The sequence below is a fragment of the Ascidia mentula genome, chromosome 4 (genome assembly GCF_947561715.1).
Source record: "Ascidia mentula chromosome 4, kaAscMent1.1, whole genome shotgun sequence".
Classification (NCBI taxonomy): Eukaryota; Metazoa; Chordata; class Ascidiacea; order Phlebobranchia; family Ascidiidae; genus Ascidia; species Ascidia mentula.
The window spans coordinates 16,131,501-16,148,895 of NC_138569.1; the positions used below are offsets into that span (position 1 = coordinate 16,131,501).

The window sequence follows — 17,395 nt, forward strand, 5'->3', positions numbered from 1 at the left end:
CGTCAACAACTGCTACTCGGCTTTAACGCGCATCTGGAAATAGGCAAATGTTTCCAAAAATAGCTGGAACATCCTCGGTCCGGCACGAACTGGTCTTGACACCGCAAAATTAGCATAACGTTACTCCAGCGATCTTTCCGAGAATTTGGCATTGAAATTGATCTTCCCAGTTAAGATAAGCCTTCTTGCGCTTGTTTTTCCGTTTTTTTTTCGCCCATTATGCATTTTGCGATTCACTTTTGGACAAATCCACGCATAAAACAAATCCAAATCTCTCTTTGGTACTATTTTAGAAATAGTTTAGCAAAATATATTTGGTGTAATTAGGTTCCGTTTCGGTACAATTGCTTGTTGATATGTTACATTCTCCCTTTTTTACCTCCATTTTAATCTAATTTCGTTTTTTTTTGAGTAACTATATAGTGTCCCATAATAAAGATGGAAACGTTGTGTTTAATCGACGTTCGGCTACTAGTGCTTCCCAACCTTTTACTAGTGCTTCCCAACCTTTTTCAGTTCGCGACCCACTTTTAATGCAAGTTTTATCGTGCGACCCACAATGAGATATGACCAAACGAATGAAAAACAATTTAATGAGAAAAGAAACAATGTATACCCATTCAATTTTCGTGATCTAATAAAAAAAAACATTTAGAAATGCTTCGCGACCCACCAATGGGTCGCGACCCACTGGTTGGGAAGCATTGGGCTAGACGAAACTACTGGTGGTATAAGTTTTAACCGTAACGTATTGTTGATACACCACAAGCCAGTAAATTTATTAAGGAATAGGAAAATCCCGTTAATAGTCAAATTCTGTTGATAGTAAAAACTTAACTCGTTATAGCCAGTTTGACAAAACCCACCTGTGTAGATCTTGGACTTATCTGGAGGCCGGAAAACGAACTTTGAGATGTTGCTGATGATGTGCGTTCCAACCAACACCGATCGACCGAACGCCCGACAATCCATCACCGTTATGCTGATGGGAGGACACCAGTACTCCACCTCCGGAAGATCAACATCCTGGAACAAGCAAAAAGATGTGGTTTTACCTCAAGAAATCGTCTATGGAAAAATCTTATTTGGTCATTTTGATTTCAATGACGAAATACAAAGATAGGCAAAGAAACAAAAACACTCCATCATTCCATGTGATACTTCCTGACTCAATAATTCATATTTAACAAAGGTTATTTTGGCACGGCCTCTGAATGGTTGTTAATAACCTTCAAGAGTCACATCCATATTGCCTATAAATAACAGTCAAATGACAATTACCAAATAGGAAAAATGGGCAAATGCTCCATATAACGTATTCCTATTGCAATGAGTCAATAATAATCTACACAAATGGCGAACGATCACGACATTTATTACGTCATCGCGAAGACGTTGGGTCACATATCCCATGACGTGAGAAGGTTTTTTAAAGCAAGCCTGAAAGTCAAATTAGCGATTGCCCGCACTGAATTTTAGTGCATCTGTCATTGTTTGTGTAGCACGTCTTACGCAGCTACAATAAATCAATTTTGGGACAACGGGAAATAACCATACAGGCAATGACGCTGCAAAATGAAGTTGGTTGTGACGTTGGCTACACAGAACTCGGTGACGTTTTAAATTTAAAACAAGGGGCAGAAAAATGTCAGCGAATGATTCTTTGCAGGATTTTGTTCAAGAAGAAATGCTTAGATTTAATCGTTTGACCGTCAAGGAAATTGAGGGCAGCCGGGGCACCCTTGACGAACGCAACCGGAATCTCTTGGTGTTAATGCGCTGCAATTAAAGACCGATGATGCCCGATGCGTTGAGTTTCCTTGAAAATGCACAACCTCGAATTGAACCCGGTCTTTCGCGTTTAGCCAATCATTAAATGAGAATGTGCAGTTGATGCCTCCTCGAGTCACCACGGGGACAAAGCGATTTATTCGACATTTGCACAACGTGGGTTATTTTTCGGTCGGATTTTATGCACAAAACGGTAAACACTGCAAGAGACATGGGAAACAAACTATGCATGATATTCATTAAATACCAAGAGATAAAATTGTATGTTCCGAAATACGTGTGAAATGCAGGAATTCTGACCGGACAACCAACTAACCTCGTCATTGCACGAGGCAACATCCCGAGCGGCCGCGCACAGATACAGTTTTGAGCAAGAAGTGAAACGACAAATTTCCACGCACTGTTTGTTGTCGGGCAAAGAAGCCAAAATAAGCATTTAATGTACATCCGGATTTGGCTCGCTAACAGTTTAATTCACATTACGCGAGGAATTCAGGGAAGGGCATCAGGATGTTACGTAAGCGTCGATAACGAGTTCTTTTTTATCGTCATTCGACCCGAACAGTGGGATTTGGCAAAGAATCAAAACAAAATGTCAAAACCTGATGGGATTAAAATGGACAAAATGAGCTAAAAACGGGTTTGGGGTTCAAACAGGCACGCGATGGCCCGGATATTGGCGCAATCTTGTTGTGCGTATTTGCAACGCAATTCCAGGGGATGGACTTTATTATAACCGAGGTGTCAAAATAAATTGATAAATGTATTAAGGAGAAAAATGCATGTCTACGATGATTTCAACAATAAAATTATTTCCGCATTATATTTTCAGAAACAGGTAACATTTCAGAGCCGGCCCGACCAAATGTAGTTGCATGCCATGGTGAACTAACACGTATTACCACTGGTGCTGGACACCAGCCCGCGGCCACGCCCGTTCATCAAATTGTTTTGCCGTAATTCTGTGCACGTAGCAATGCAACAACATGAACCACGCCCAAATAACGACAAAATTTGAATGCATATTCGTTTGCTGTTGATATCGTGTGGTTGAATTCCCAGCGATAGGGCACGTTTATGAGGTTGGCAAAGCGCTGCGTTCGGTTTGGAAACAATCTTAATCATGTTTAGCGTGCGTGACAATAAAGTAACCTAACCACTCACGTACCAACCCGCTACGACGCAAATAATACCGTTTTGCTCGTTATCATCGCAAATTGGTTACATAAGCATATAACTGCAAGGACCTTCACCATCAATCGAATTTTTTCAATACTTCGCGTTATAATTCTAATTATACAAGACCCCGGTGAGTGTGCTGTTGTTTACTGAGGTTGATTATAAGGGGAAAGCGGATATGCTGCGCTGTTAAGTGCTGAGTATTCCAATTTCCTGTGTTGACTACTTCCTGAAACTTCGTCATTTTTCCCCTCAAGGGATGCGAGGTTAGCGACATTGCTGTATGTTGCTGCCGTGAGAGAGATTGGACGTGTGTTTGCTACATGCAGGCAAGCCATTTTGCACCAATAGCGTATTCTTATGTAACATGTTCTCCCTTATACACAAGTTTTGTAATACCATCATATAATGTTTAACACAACCGATGGACGCGTTTAAGGGTATTTCAGCTTACCTCGATGAACTTGACAGGTTCGTGAAAGTTTGGATTTTTCTTGTAGTTCTGGATGAGACAGGACGAAACCGCGCGACCGGCAATCTCCACGTCCACCCTTGGCTGGTCCACCGAAATTAGTTGGACTCGTTTAAGGTCGCGCAATCCCCAAAACAGCACCTGCACAAAATATATATAACGCCGGTTAAATTGTATATTGTGAACTCATGCGCCTAATTATTTTTTTATATTCGCGCTCGCTGTACTGTCCAAACATGTTTTGAAAGCCACGGTATGCTGCAACAACGGGAAGACCCAGTGAGTTAAAACTGCAACACGATGTATCTGCATTGCTAAAGTTAACCAACAGGGGAGCTAATAAAAAACATACAAGGTTTTGCAAAGTTATGTTTGAAAGTTGCTGATGTTGGCATAGAATTAGAAAGCTGTCACAGCCAAATCAGAAAGTAATAATCATATCTAATTAGCATTCCACCTTTCGGGGCTTTTGTAAATTCAGTCTTGCTGCTTAGAATTAAGGAAGGAACTTTGGCTCAACTTCCAAGACGTGATTAAAGTGGCGTGACTTGATCGTTTTCGAGAGCCGGTATCTTTTCATTGCTAATTGAAACAATAAGCAATCATTGCACGCTTGCACGTGACTCTGACGTATATCCAGTAAAGAACCAATTACTCGCAGAGCAGTCGAAAACTTTCTGGAGGATTCTGGATTCCAAGAATGGAGGAAAAATGCCGCGGAATCGTCGCCAAACGTGCAGCGAATAAACGGTCTTCAGCGCAAAGTTTTGGCAACTAAGTCTCTCCTTTCCAAGCAAAGAATCGCTCGCGGGAAGCCGAAACCACTGGTGGGGATTTATATTTACCACATAGGAAACATGCGCCCCGGCGGACGGTTTTCTGTATGGTCGCGATGTAGTTTAGCCGGAATGCAAGTCACAAATACCCGCCGGATCTTATAACAGGGCTCGGGATGTGAACCGATTCATTCGCGCAGACCCACGACCTCTCACATAATGCACTTACAATTGCACGTTCCAGCGAAAGTGCAAAGGGGTTTATTATTTGGGGGCGTCACGTATTACTGCCAGGTCAATTCGTGAAGAAATTAAATGTTAAGAATTAACTGACGTTTTTGGCAGTAGCAAAAGACATTGGTGAAGCGTTTGGGTTGTTTTTAAGCTTACGCAAAACAATTAATTTCAAATGAACGGGCAGCTTTTTTTGCAAAGAGCTACCGGAATAAAAGTTGTTTTATTCAAGCATTCATTGGAAAGGTATACGGCTGAGTAAACAAAAACACCAATTTAAAGAATTACCATACGGATATACACATAAAAAAACAAATCTTGGGAAAATTCAAAAACAATTTCGTAGAGGAAGGCGGGAATGTTTAGTCCCAAAACGTGTTTTGCAAACTCGAGTAAATCCGCTTCGGCGAAGAAAATCAAAAGCACGCAACCAACACAAATCCCGGCACACGACCGTTTGTCACACGAGTGTCACATTAAGCCTCTATTTTTAGGTGGGAAAATGCAAATACAGAATTGCGCGGCTCGGGAGCAATTACCGCGCCAAGGAATAAATATCAAACAATTTGCTCCTAAACGTACCAAATTTTTTTTAGGCCCAGGACGTGTTGCAAACACTTATCATACACACGGCACTATTGCGCAACTCACATCCTTTGAAAAAACCGAGATTGTGAAACTTGGAGACAATTTTGTTTTGGTTTTTGGGGCCGTCTAAGGACGTTATGAGATCGTATTTCCTGGAATCCGAGTTAATTTAGGTCCCCACAGACGTTCCAAGGTCGTTGAGTACATTGGGCCAGTGTTTGGGTGAAGTGAGTTCGTATAGTCGGCATCAGAACCTCGTGATCAATAGCAAAATTTCCAACTTCCACTTGCATTTACCACACGCCACAAAACAACAATGTCACGTGCCACACAACAAATAAATATACGTCAACTGATATAAAATATATTGATGATGGTGACGTGGGCACGCTAACATGACTTTTCCAAAACACCTTGCGTGCACTTTACGTTGGAGCTAACGCAGTTGTCCTTGCGCCGACGTGACATATATACAGGGAAATGTTGTCCAGGTCCCCAAATTCCCCATGGGGCAAACTGGATTATGGAGGCGTGGGTATCCTGCGTGATCGTGACGTGAATATTAGTGCGCGTTCGCTGATTGGTCGAGCTGGTGAGGTCATGATAAGGCACGGACAGTATTACGTGGATGTACACATACGCAAAAACAGACGCTGGTGCGTTGGTCGTTTGAAGCTTGTAACAGTCACGGGTAAAACACGGACACGCCGCAGTGCATGCAGCAGTTTCGACGCAAGACACACAGTAAGGGTATAAAGGGCAGTCGGAATTCGAGGAGAATCAAACAGCAGTGAACTCGACCGGACAAGTTTTACGTGAACAACTCTCTTTGGCTACATAATGCCTGTGAAATTATATTTGGGAATAATGTTCAACACTCTTTGTATTGCGACTGTAATATGGATGTTTGTTTGCGGAGCAGCGATGCCCCCCAGGAAAACTTGGAGGAATGCGTGTTTAACGCAGTATAAGGTAGGCGGTTCTTTAAGCGCATGTTTGTTCAAAACACATGTATTGAATAGGGAGGTAAGAAAGATATGTCCGTTGATTAATTCAGGAAACATGTTACAAAACTGGCTGTTTTTCTGCGATTGTCAACTACCCAAAGGGACTTGTTTACAGACAAAAGCAACATTGTTCATTTTTTGCTTATAAACCCAAAACCTGGATTCGAAAACCGTTTTTTTCTGCGCACAAATAGCGATCGGGTGATTCAATTGTTGGGTCGAACGCCTTTTAGACAACGCTGTCAATCGCCCGCTCATCCTAGTCTTATTTCTATCTGATGCGGATACAAGTTTCATTAAAACGCCTGGTGGAGGTGGTTGCATTTCTGTCAACAACCAACGCACACTTTCAACTCCAATGTCCGATCATTGATTTGTTGCAAACTTGTAAACTGATTAAAAAGTTCAACTAAAGTTAAAAGTAAAACCGAAATCATCTAAAAAGCAGGTCACGTTCGCTTGTAAACGGCAGACTACCAACAACATAGCTTCTAGGAATTCGGAACGCCCAAACATCAGCCAAGCCACAGGAACGGCATTACCGTTGAGCCTGACGCGTCAAAGCCGTCGCAAAACCAGATCAAACCGGATTTGGGCTTTAAAACCACACCTGACGCAACAAGCTCGTTTTACATTTTTCAAACAGTCGCAAATCGGTTCTAGTAATTAAACCAAAACAAGGCCGTTTGGACTCAAAACTGGGCTCGTCGTTAATGTCGCGTCGAAGCAGTGAAGAGGAATGTCGGAAACTCCTGCGGTCAGCTGATAGTATAAGCAAAAGTGCTTTTGAGAAGCGAGCGAAGACATGCTAATGCGTTTGACCCGGTAAAAACGGCCAACATTGAAGCTTTATCAGTTAGTTTGCCTTGCTGGTCATGTATTACACCAACATAATATTGATACGCCAACTTCCAATTATAATAAGAAAGATGCGGGGTTCTCTCACATTCCGTTGTTTAAACCGCTTTGTGACCGCCTCCATAAAGTGTTTTAGTTTCGTTAACTTGCTCGAGCTTGGCTCGCGAAACACTACCACACACGAAGACTAAAAGGTCAATTAATCACATGAGTGATGTATACTTTGCTTCGCACGCCACAAACATGACCCAGAACAGTAATATCGGGTGTAAGCAGATTACCTACCCGAGCCAAAGCTGAAATTGCGACTTGCGCACAAAACCCGAAGCAATACCTGGATAGCACGTGAGGATTCCGAAATGTGCCTGACGTTAGCAAGTTTTTGAGTATATATGTTGTACGTCGGTGACCTTGCGGAGCAAGTTCGGCTGTAACATTTTGAGTGGTCTGATTGCAAGGTTATGAGCATGCGGCGTCAAGTGGTGTTTGGATTATGGCCATGGTGAAAATTACACTTTAGTCATAATTAATTGTCGGCGTGAGGCAAGGTCGACTGCGGGTCGTCGCTTTTCCTTGGGAAACTTTGAATCGCATTGTTGGTAGAATTTGACTTTTGGGTCACGTGACATGAATTTGAGAAATATGCAAATATCTTAATGTCGCGTGCGACTTAGACACGATTATTATCATCTGCGGAAGAAGCATTTAAAAGTTATAAAAGTGACGTAACAGAGAAAACCTGTCAAAACACGTTCAAACTGAAAATAACAAAGATGACCAATGCAATAACAACGACTTCATAGACCAGCGTCATTTTTTATATTTAGCTGGACTCATGCGGCCAAATCGTAGTCGGATTTCGAAAAGTCTTTTCTTACGCAACGTTGTGCAAATCAGTCGCGTCATCACCAACCTTTGCTTGAAAAACGTGTCTCACGTGTGGAGTGACTCGTCATTTTTCTATCGTCCGGCGTTTTTTAATGGCGTACGGAGATATAAAAAACCGCGGCGGAACCGTCTGGGTTTTCGCACGAACGGTGGGTTCCCGGTAGCACTACGGGTGCCCTTTTGATCCGCCACCAACGGGGGTCGAAGGGGTGTCGAGGCCCATAGTGAGCCCGAACGTGATTAATCGACATAAACACGGCCGCCTTTATTAAACTTAATCAGTTTCGCCGAGAAATGACCTCTCACGCGAGGCGTTGATGACACCGCGGACAATGGCATTAATTCGATTCGGCTGTTCGACCCTTAATTAAGGCTGTGCTGTCTCGCAGATCGAAGGCCCCAGGAGAGCGTTCTTACATGGGACGGAGAAAGAAGTTGATCTGATCACTGCACCGGATCTGGATTACAGTCAGGTATTGGAAAAGTCACTTCACTTGTGTTAGACCTGCGACGCATGTTTTTAACCTTGTACATTTTTGTTCAGCTTTTTGCCATCGGCTACTGTATCGATTCGACCCCGTCGGTAACTTTCAATGCAGACGGATCAATTTGCAGGACCGTCACTCAGCGCCACCAAGCGCTGGTTTTTATGAGAAAGAACGAGGTTTCTTCCACGAGGTTCTGCAAAAACACGACGGACGTCGATTGGCTCGTGTGTTGGGAATGGGTGGATTTGCCCGGACCGTGCCAGATGATGGTTCTGGCCAAGAACTAAGGCAACAAACTTGTCGAAACTTTGAGCTACATACATGGACATGCACTTGTAAACGGTCAAGAAATGTAGTGGACATTTGTAGAGGATCGTTTGATCGGCCCATTATGTTGGAAGAAGGATGTTTTTTTTCAATCTGACAATAAATCAAAACACCGTTTGGCGAGATTGAAGTGTTAAATTTATCACAGAAATAAGAACATGTGTGATGTCTCCTTTTTGTCTACAAAGCCGATGTGTGCTAATCAAAATATTTTAATTATTTATCAGAATTTTTTTTTTTAATTAAATCGTTGCAACAGCCAAATTTTTCTTCAGTTTTTTATTTATTATTTTTTCTCGCAAGAGACCTACAGTTTTTCAAAAACAAATGCATTTTTTGGTGAACGGTAATAATGTTTTAATCGATAATTTGCTCGGTGTCGTTGTACTTTACATTCAGTGATTCCTGTTTGTTGGTCATGCATGTTTTCCGCCAAATACCACTGTAACATTTTATGCATATTCGCTAAATCAAGCGCGCCCGATTCATCCGACATGGCTTCACAACGATAAGAGATTTCAGTTTTCATCATCTTTCGAATCTTAGCCCTTGTCAGATTTGTCTTCTTTCTAGTCGCATAGTTTGACCTTTCAGTTCATCGGTGCCTCATTCTCCCCAACTTGTGATTTTTCGTCTGATAAGTGTACTTCCAATAAACACCTTAGCCAGCGATTGCGCGGGGATGACACACAGGAGTTTCCAGTAGGATAGAGGGCGTAGAAACCAGGGATTAACGGATTTTAAATTTTTCCGTGGCTATAAAATGTTTACTGCGAAGCACATCAAGGACGAACCGATATTTCTTGGTGATGTTGCGGAACAACCGGCTTCCTTCCCGCCTTCTTAACTCGGCTAATCCGACACATAAACATTGGGCGTGTCTACAACCGTCTTTTTTGACTTGGCCACCTGACTCTGTGGTCTTAAGCGTGCGTTCTCCTGCGATGTTGCGGGGGAGCGAACGGTCGAACCTTGAGCGCCAATGTGTTTACAGTGTAAATCGCGCTTAAGGCTGATCCTCGTAGACACGCGTTCTTGTGCGTTTTTTTACGTCTAAACATTAGAGTTCGCTCCGCCGAGTGGTTATAAATCGACATTCGCGTGCCGCGGATTTTAGGACTTGTTTTGTCCGTGCAATGACGATTATAGGGTTATCCCTAGTGAAACTGCGTAAGACTTGCGAAATGCGCGATTGTGCGATAACGCTGCGTAGTCGTCAGGGACAGGGTGCAGCTATTGCGGCTTCTGTAAACGCAAGTATTTCACCGACGGCGCTGGGAAACACAACACGAAGGAAGCAGTGATAGGCAGAGAGGTATGAGAAACAACTGCTGCAGGAACAAAAAGAGTTGGTGGCCAAACATGTAGAGGCTATAGTTCTAACGTTGCTGCCAGGCATTAAAAATTTAGCAGAACTGTATGCCAGGCCGGTGTGTACAATAGCAGTATGATGTATAGCAATGGAATTGTTGGTTGGTAGAACGAATGTCGGCTGATATGTTTCATGTAGGTCACTATAACTATGCCTTGTAACATTGCAGTAACTTTTTACGACTAAAACAACATTTCTCCTTTTCTCAATATCTTTAGCAGAAGACTAGGGTTGAGTAAAGGGAAAGCGACGTAAGATCATTAAAAGCAGTTGTATCAATACGTACGTTTTTTTCGCAAATGAAAAAAGCGTGACACATAGGTCGCGGCGTTTATATTTACGAATAGGAAACCGCGAAATGCCCTAGGAAGGTATGTGACGCCTGCAGGCGAGTCGTGTTTGTTGTACGAAATATACTTTATCGATTCAATCAGGTTTAGAGGCGAAATCGCTTTGCGAGGCATTGGCGGGAGAGATTAGTCTAACGACGCATGCATGAAACGATAGCTTTACGTTGCCAACGCGCAAAGCTTTATTATAGTCCTTTCTTGCAGGACATGAGATACAGTAATTCGGCTATGTGCAATTTTTCTATAAGTGTCACGTTCGAAATCCATTTAACTCCACAAATATGCTCATTTTACCACGAAACCGTTGCGTGTGAAATTTAGAGCGCGTAGGCTTGCCGCAAAATATGAACTGCACCTGAGAATAACCGCAAAGAACCGAGTTCGACATTTCGAGAGTCCACATTTCTAGATTAAAAAAAAGTTAAAACAATTTTGTAGCCAATAAGATGACGCCGCGTTCGGCGTTGGTGGACTTGTTCTCCCCACAGTCGCCTTTCGTGATGCGGAGGTTAACTTACGTTTTGATAAAGTTATCGTGAACAAGGATCCACCCTTCAGAGCGCCGAGATTGACGAGATTGTACTTGAAGTGGTAAAACGCAGTTGCTATCTGCTAAATGTTTTACGCCAATCCACTCGGCATCCTATGATTAAAGGCGTTTTGAGGAACAAATCGGGCAATTTTTTTTCTTTCTTGTGATTTCTGTGCCACATATCTTTCCTTGCATTCCTTTGACCCTAATTTCAGATATAAATATTATTTGTACAGTGTAGTAGGCAGGACAACTTACGCGCACGTTGTATTAAACTGTATTATTTTGTTTAACCACACCGGGATTTAGAACCAGAAAATCCTGGCCACGAATCCCGATCAGGTTTTGTTGGTATATGAGTCGGGCTCTCGACCAATGCTGCCAATCACCAGAAAGCAGTGAGCGCACTCAACTGGTGAGTTTTGTCGAAGGTACTACATAAGTTTTGTTTAATGTGGGACATTCAAACGCCATAAAAAAACCTCAACCACAAGGAAAACGCAGCAATACCCGCACACTACAAGTCAGTAAAACTACATTGCAAGTTGCCACAAAACTACATTTTTCAAATAATTTTTTGCCGATGATGCCAGGAACATTACTATAGGACGGTTCTAATTTTTTACGTTACACACAAAGAGCTGACTTTCTAAAAAGTAAAGACAACGCGATTTCCTTGCAAAAAAAACTCTAATCGAGGCCAAGAATAGTTTAAATGGTAATAAATGGGCATGCTAATTAAACAAAACTTAATGTTAAAACCTCGCTTTGTAATGCTGGAGTGTGAGCAAGAAACGTTTGTATTTGGCCAAATGACACAACCCAAATTACTTGTGCATAAAACCGGCTTTGCAACGTTCCAAAGTGATAAACTTCCAAACATGACCAACATTTGCAACAACTTTGCAAGTTGTTAAATTAATCCTGACAGGCGAGAGGTTAACTGTCTTTTTGTTAACTAGGATCCTCTTGGTTGTTTTTCGTGCCTGTTTATCATAGATGCCACAAGCAGGGCAAAGAATGCTAGAATCATGCAGCTCGTCATTCGTTGTGGTCAGAGTGCATACTTTTGTAAAAGACTTTTTAATGAGGGAACAGACAACTTCGCGCAATAAACAGCCTGCAGCGCCACGAAACCAATTAACGATTCGCAGGTTAAACAGATAAGCACACCGCGTATTTCCCTTTGGGCAATTTAGTAATATTTTTACGACCTTTCTTGGCTGAACTTGCTGGTTACGTAAAATGATTATGTTGCCCGTAAGAAAAAGTGACGGGGCCACCCAAATCCTGCCTTGCTAACAGCAAAAGAACAGACTAAACAACTGCAAAGACAAAATTGACACAAAAATTTAAGTCGAAATTCGGACGACAGGATTCTTTTGAAGGTTTCCGTTTCTAGAAATTTCCAAAAAGAAAAAAACTTTGCTAAGCATGAATATGTTAACAAGACAGAAATATCGTAGGATCTTTCAAGGTGGCCTGAAACAGGATTCTACGTGTAACACGTTGGTTTCGCCCGAATATGTTTAAGTTAAAAGTTCACGCTCTGTTGTCTTGTGTAACATGATCGGCCATTGCTGTCTCCCAAGCACAAAAAGTACCGCTCCAACTGTCACTGTTTATTACGTAAGCGATTTCAAAGGCCTAATATTTATGAACACAAGTCTTTGCAGTCAACAATAACGTTATTAGGTAATAGCATTACCACAGGCGTGCTCCTATTTGCACCAAACACGTCGGATTTGTCAGGTACGTCGCTGGTCGGTACATCGTCATTGGTTTAACTCAGCGAATGAATTGAGGCCGCGGCGACGAGCGATTAACCACGGAAGAATGCAGATCATTGTCGCCTGACGAAAAACGAAATTCGCCAAATCGCCTATTCCGCGTAGTCGGGAGTTTATATAAGCAACCTGTACAACTTCGACGTTATGCAGATGAGAATTGTGAACGACGTTGGTGCTGTGCCGCCATTGCGTATAACCTTGTTAGCATGCATTTGATCCATAAGGTGTATACATTTGACTAAGGAAAGATGAAAAGTTGTTGTTTTGGATAATATGTCGACATGTTTCGCCTGCAACGGTTCGTAGAATTACTTTGCAAATGATGTCGCACTGTGAATCATGCATGTCGGGAAAGAATTATACTTGTAAACACTTAATACTTATAAGTGGTGTCCAAACAGGTGATATTTTCAGAAGTTTGAACTACACAGGTGAGTAAGCGTCGTGCAATGCGATGCGGCCGGAACAAAAGAGAATTCACAGAAACTTGTTGTAAATGAGGAGCCCAAAAGTTGCGCAATGATCAGTTTTAAAAAAAACTTTCAAAATGCACAAATTTTTCATCCATGTCATGCAGCATCATTGTTTATTTACTCCCTTTTAAACGGTGCAAGTGCAGTGCTTCAGGAGGTTGCAAATTTTGACGTTACCAAAGCAACAAGCTTTTCATCGATTTCGAGGTGAAGTTTGGTTACAGTCTGCAACCACCACCAAGAACTTAATTGCCGCCTGTCTAACATAACGAGTGCTAAGTCTCGAGAGTTTAAGAGTGATCATTACTTGAACGGGTCTTAATTTTCGGTCGACTGGTTTGCAAAAGTGTATGATGTGAAAGTTGCGTGCGCCAAAAGCGTTTTAATTGGATCTGATCCTAGCCCGCCTCAAAAATATGCTGAACTACACAACGAAGAAGCAGTTCGTCGGTTATCAAAATGTGTTTGCGTTTCGTCGCACGCACAGGAACCAGTTTATTGAATTCCGGTACTTAAGTTATCCATTTTGACAGGGAAATTAGGTGTAGTAACCGCATGAAAAGTACAAGACGTCTGAAAGCTGACAATGATCCTTCGGCACGAACTGAAAAACCAAAAGCGACGATGATACAAATAAGGTCCCGAGTTCGATTGCGGGCACCGCAGATGACCGGCATATGTCAGGCCATTGTCTTGGCTGGGATCTTTGGTTGCATATTAGCGAACGGACAACGATCCCAGCAGTGCATGGCTTGTCTCAAGCATTGCGCGTTGGAGTGGGATAGCGTCGGAGGGCTGATAGGATGCCGCATCTGCCTAGGAAAAAATAACTGCAACGACGCTGATCTGAGCTTATTTTTTTTCGACTACCACTGCGTGGCTTCACCCGTACCCGAGGTGAGTGAGAGTGATGTCACGTTTTTTTGTATATTTTTCTTCATTTCATGACATCGTGGCGTGCTTACTAATTGCGTTTGAATAATGTCTATAGGTATACTTCGACTATAAAAGGAATAAGAGCGCATGTTTTAAAGTATTAATTCATAGCAATGTAAAACGACTGCAAGTAGTTTTGAAAACTATCGGCCCTACAGTTTTGGTAATACACATTCCAGCGCGCCTTGTGGGTTTCTGGTTTTAAAGAGAACTCACGTGTCGATATCGTGTGCGGAAGATAGCGGGCACAGTGGGTTACTGAGGATTAATTTGGGATTCCAGATGCACGTGGAATGTAGTTACGGATAAACAAATACGGAAGAGAAGCGTAACACCAATAAATGAGAGTTTCCAATTAAGCCAAATCCCTTATTGGGTCAAGAGGATAGTTCTGGATTTGCATCTGCTAAAACTTTGATACTCCGCATAAACCACACGTCGAAACAGTTTCAAAGCTGTAACGTACATTTGGGGAGTACCTGGTCACATTCTAGATCTTTTATAAGACTACATAATGCATACACGCTCTAAAGAACATTCTCACATCCCTTCAGAAATAAAGCTTTAGTTGAATCAAATCACTTGTGTTCGCATACTTAAAGCGGCATTTATTTATTAAAGAGAGTCCAGGTAACGTTGCAACAAATCCTCATGGGGGCCCAATCATCATCACAATCATCCACGGTTAACCAAACAGTGCGGAAACAAGGCAATCGGCAACCGGTCGTACGGAGCTATAGTGGAAGGACACAGCAGGATAATCCGATGAGGGAAGTCTGTCCCACAACAACAAAGGTAACACGCAAACCCATAACCAACCACTATTGAAATCGAACAAATGTTAATGGGACCCATAGCTCCCTAATTCGATGTGATCGATATTTTCGTGACAGTTGTTGGAGTTTTAAGAATATATATTACCTTTGCATTGTTAAAACACAAACTTCTATGAAAAACAATGTGTGAATAGAAACGTTTTAGTCAATATATTTAGACACACGGTTCACATTTTAAGCCTTCTTTCAGATTTCTTTTCCGACAATTCGGTCTTTACCACAGGCAGCAGAATCATACAGTAGCTTTTACAAGAAACTAATGCGATTCTTTGCTCTCGTTTTGTTTCTTTGAATTTTTAGCCATACGTAATCACTCTCCATAATAACTTTACTTTTTTAGTTTTTTCCTCCAACGCTAAATTCACGTTGCAATGCAATACAGGTGAAAAACCTATCAAGTGTTTGTTCGTTGCAGATTTACCGACCACGCACTGCAGAGCACACTTCGGGACTGATCGTTAGGCTGGTAAATATTCCCGGCATCACCCAATTCTTCTACATGGGGGAGTGCAGATACTCCCGTCCCCTAATCAGTATGAATCCTCCCGGAAGATGCGTAACAGTAAAGCAGCATCACAAGGCGCTGTTCACAGTCAGCCAACGCGATATGCTGCTGAATGGCCGCAACAAGTTCCACAACTGCCACTTGGTGGACCCTTTTAACAAGAACTACTTCTGCCAAGATTGGGTCAAGCTTAATGCGACGTGTTCGCTTTTTATCTGATAGAAGTGAACGAACGATGGTTTCGCTTGTCGCGAGTACGAGACGGTCAGTCGCAGTGCGAAGAGATGACGTCGCTAGATAAAAACATCTGCCCTTTGGGAAAGGAAGCTGCTAAACTGCTATTCGGCCTCGATGCTTACTTCTTTCTAAGCGGAAAGAACGTTTTTCTTTATCCCCAACAAAAGTTCTGCTTATCGTTCCAGCGCTGGACGTTTTTCATTTGCGCGAGTCAAGCATGAAAAACAACCTTGGGAGTGTGTTTGTAGAAATAAACACGCGTCAGCTCAAATGCAAGCGCTTATACAAGTCACACTGTGTATAAGGTAGATTTTAACTGGCCTTTCTATGGTCTGGTTGTTGATACGGGCTTTTGTCCCTTCACTGAAAAGAGTTGCATGAAAACTTTAATGTTCCGTCTATCACATATCATGAACTTCTGCTTTCTTTGCACATGCCTTTGAAGCAAAGGCTGTCGCAATCATTGATTTTATAAAAGGTTAAAAAAGCAATGCTTTTATCTACATTTTGTGTGTGTTGCGCTCCAAATAAGCAGTTGCCATACGTGCTAAAACCTGCCCCAATTTGAAAACGGTGGACATCTGACAAGAGTAACTTCAGTACATTACTTGACACATTTAAAACGTTAACCGCTTATCAATCCATTTTTTTTGCACATAGTATTTTTTATCTAAAACAACTTGTTTCATAAGTAAATTCCAAAGTACAGTTTCAAAACTGTATTTCGTTGGTATATGTAACTGTTCACTGCCGTAACGTTTTTATGTTTTTGTTTTTTGACCACAGTTGTCGGCATGAGATTACGTTGTTTCTGTGCTTTTTTGGGTGCTTTGTTCCCTTTCCATTTTGCTCTATTTATTCAAATGCAACTCCACCACTGTCAACCAATAAAAACGCATTTCTAGATCATGTGATGCTTTTGAACACGCCAGCGCATTAAGCACTCAACACTGTTATTTGATATATGACCCTTTCATCGGGTATAACCCAAAAAGTCAAGGTTTGCGCGGGAACCGCAAAACCGGTTTGGTGACTGAAAGTGTATCTTAGTTGCAGAAAACGAAGTCTTTGTTCCAAGTTGGCAAACTTGTAACATATTCTGACCACAGGCATTAATTACAAAAATTACCTCCTTGCCATGGTTTTAACTTCGTGATCAATCTGCACTTTTTACTATTTTAAATTTCGAATAAGACACGGTTGAAATAAGGTTACATAGCTGAATAATAAGGACCGGACAAACACAGCCAGATGAAAGGAGTTTCCGCAGACATTTGGGCAGGTGTCAAATTTATAATAAGTCAATCAAGGTCATTCCCGCATTTATGGACCCGACTTCTATAGGCATTACTCACACATAAGCGTTTAAAGCGATTCGACGACCGCTGGCTGACCTCGACCAAAATAAACTGCCCAGCTCAAGAGAAAATTCGGAAACGCGTCTGGATGGCATACTCCGGCCGCAGGGAGGTCCGCCCATAAAACAATATTTACACCATCAGCATGAGCTTGTTTGTGCTGGGGCAGAGGAGTGAAGTTCGGTAGTAATTCGAAAGCAAAAATCCTACAAACCCACAACTAACGACTGCACAAGGAAAGTAAACGACTGTTATGTTCATTTCCGTGGGGGCATGAGACAGTTACTGCAGATCTGTATTTAGGGTATACTTTCGGGCAACTGGAAATTTAAATACTAACCAACTGCCAAATAATTAAATGCACCAGCGGGGTATATCGTCAGAAACATGATGTCGTA

General features: G+C 42.0%; 3 protein-coding genes across 7 annotated transcripts in view; 2 read left to right on the forward strand and 1 right to left on the reverse strand.

Moving 5' to 3' along the window:
• LOC145898844 (otoferlin-like) overlaps positions 1-17,395 on the reverse strand; it is a 45,204-nt gene that overhangs the window by 10,556 nt on the left and 17,253 nt on the right. For all 5 annotated transcript variants that reach the window (XM_082987479.1, XM_082987480.1, XM_082987482.1 and 2 more), the window contains 2 exons: positions 3,425-3,583; positions 867-1,026 (listed from right to left, as the gene is read on the reverse strand). In XM_082987479.1, coding sequence (XP_082843605.1) covers positions 867-1,026; positions 3,425-3,583 — 319 coding nt within the window. The remainder of the gene's footprint in view (positions 1-866; positions 1,027-3,424; positions 3,584-17,395) is intronic.
• LOC145899787 (uncharacterized) lies at positions 5,908-8,568 on the forward strand. Its single transcript, XM_082988694.1, has 3 exons — positions 5,908-6,012; positions 8,183-8,266; positions 8,338-8,568. Exons 1-3 carry the CDS (start codon positions 5,908-5,910, stop codon positions 8,566-8,568), a joined length of 420 nt encoding a protein of 139 aa, XP_082844820.1.
• Positions 13,664-16,477, forward strand: LOC145898845 (uncharacterized). Its single transcript, XM_082987483.1, has 3 exons — positions 13,664-14,022; positions 14,683-14,856; positions 15,313-16,477. The coding sequence occupies exons 1-3, from the start codon at positions 13,681-13,683 to the stop codon at positions 15,619-15,621; spliced, it is 825 nt and encodes a 274-aa protein (XP_082843609.1). The 5' UTR covers positions 13,664-13,680; the 3' UTR covers positions 15,622-16,477.

Excerpts from the sequence above, each read along its gene's own strand:
- LOC145899787 (XM_082988694.1), top strand. The coding sequence starts at position 5,908 with ATGTTCAACACTCTTTGTATTGCGACTGTAATATGGATGTTTGTTTGC. Across the intron at positions 6,013-8,182 it reads CGTGTTTAACGCAGTATAAG|ATCGAAGGCCCCAGGAGAGC; the intron begins GTAGGCGGTTCT and ends GCTGTCTCGCAG. Across the intron at positions 8,267-8,337 it reads CGGATCTGGATTACAGTCAG|CTTTTTGCCATCGGCTACTG; the intron begins GTATTGGAAAAG and ends ATTTTTGTTCAG.
- LOC145898845 (XM_082987483.1), top strand. The coding sequence starts at position 13,681 with ATGAAAAGTACAAGACGTCTGAAAGCTGACAATGATCCTTCGGCACGA. Across the intron at positions 14,023-14,682 it reads TGGCTTCACCCGTACCCGAG|AGAGTCCAGGTAACGTTGCA; the intron begins GTGAGTGAGAGT and ends TATTTATTAAAG. Across the intron at positions 14,857-15,312 it reads TCTGTCCCACAACAACAAAG|ATTTACCGACCACGCACTGC; the intron begins GTAACACGCAAA and ends TGTTCGTTGCAG.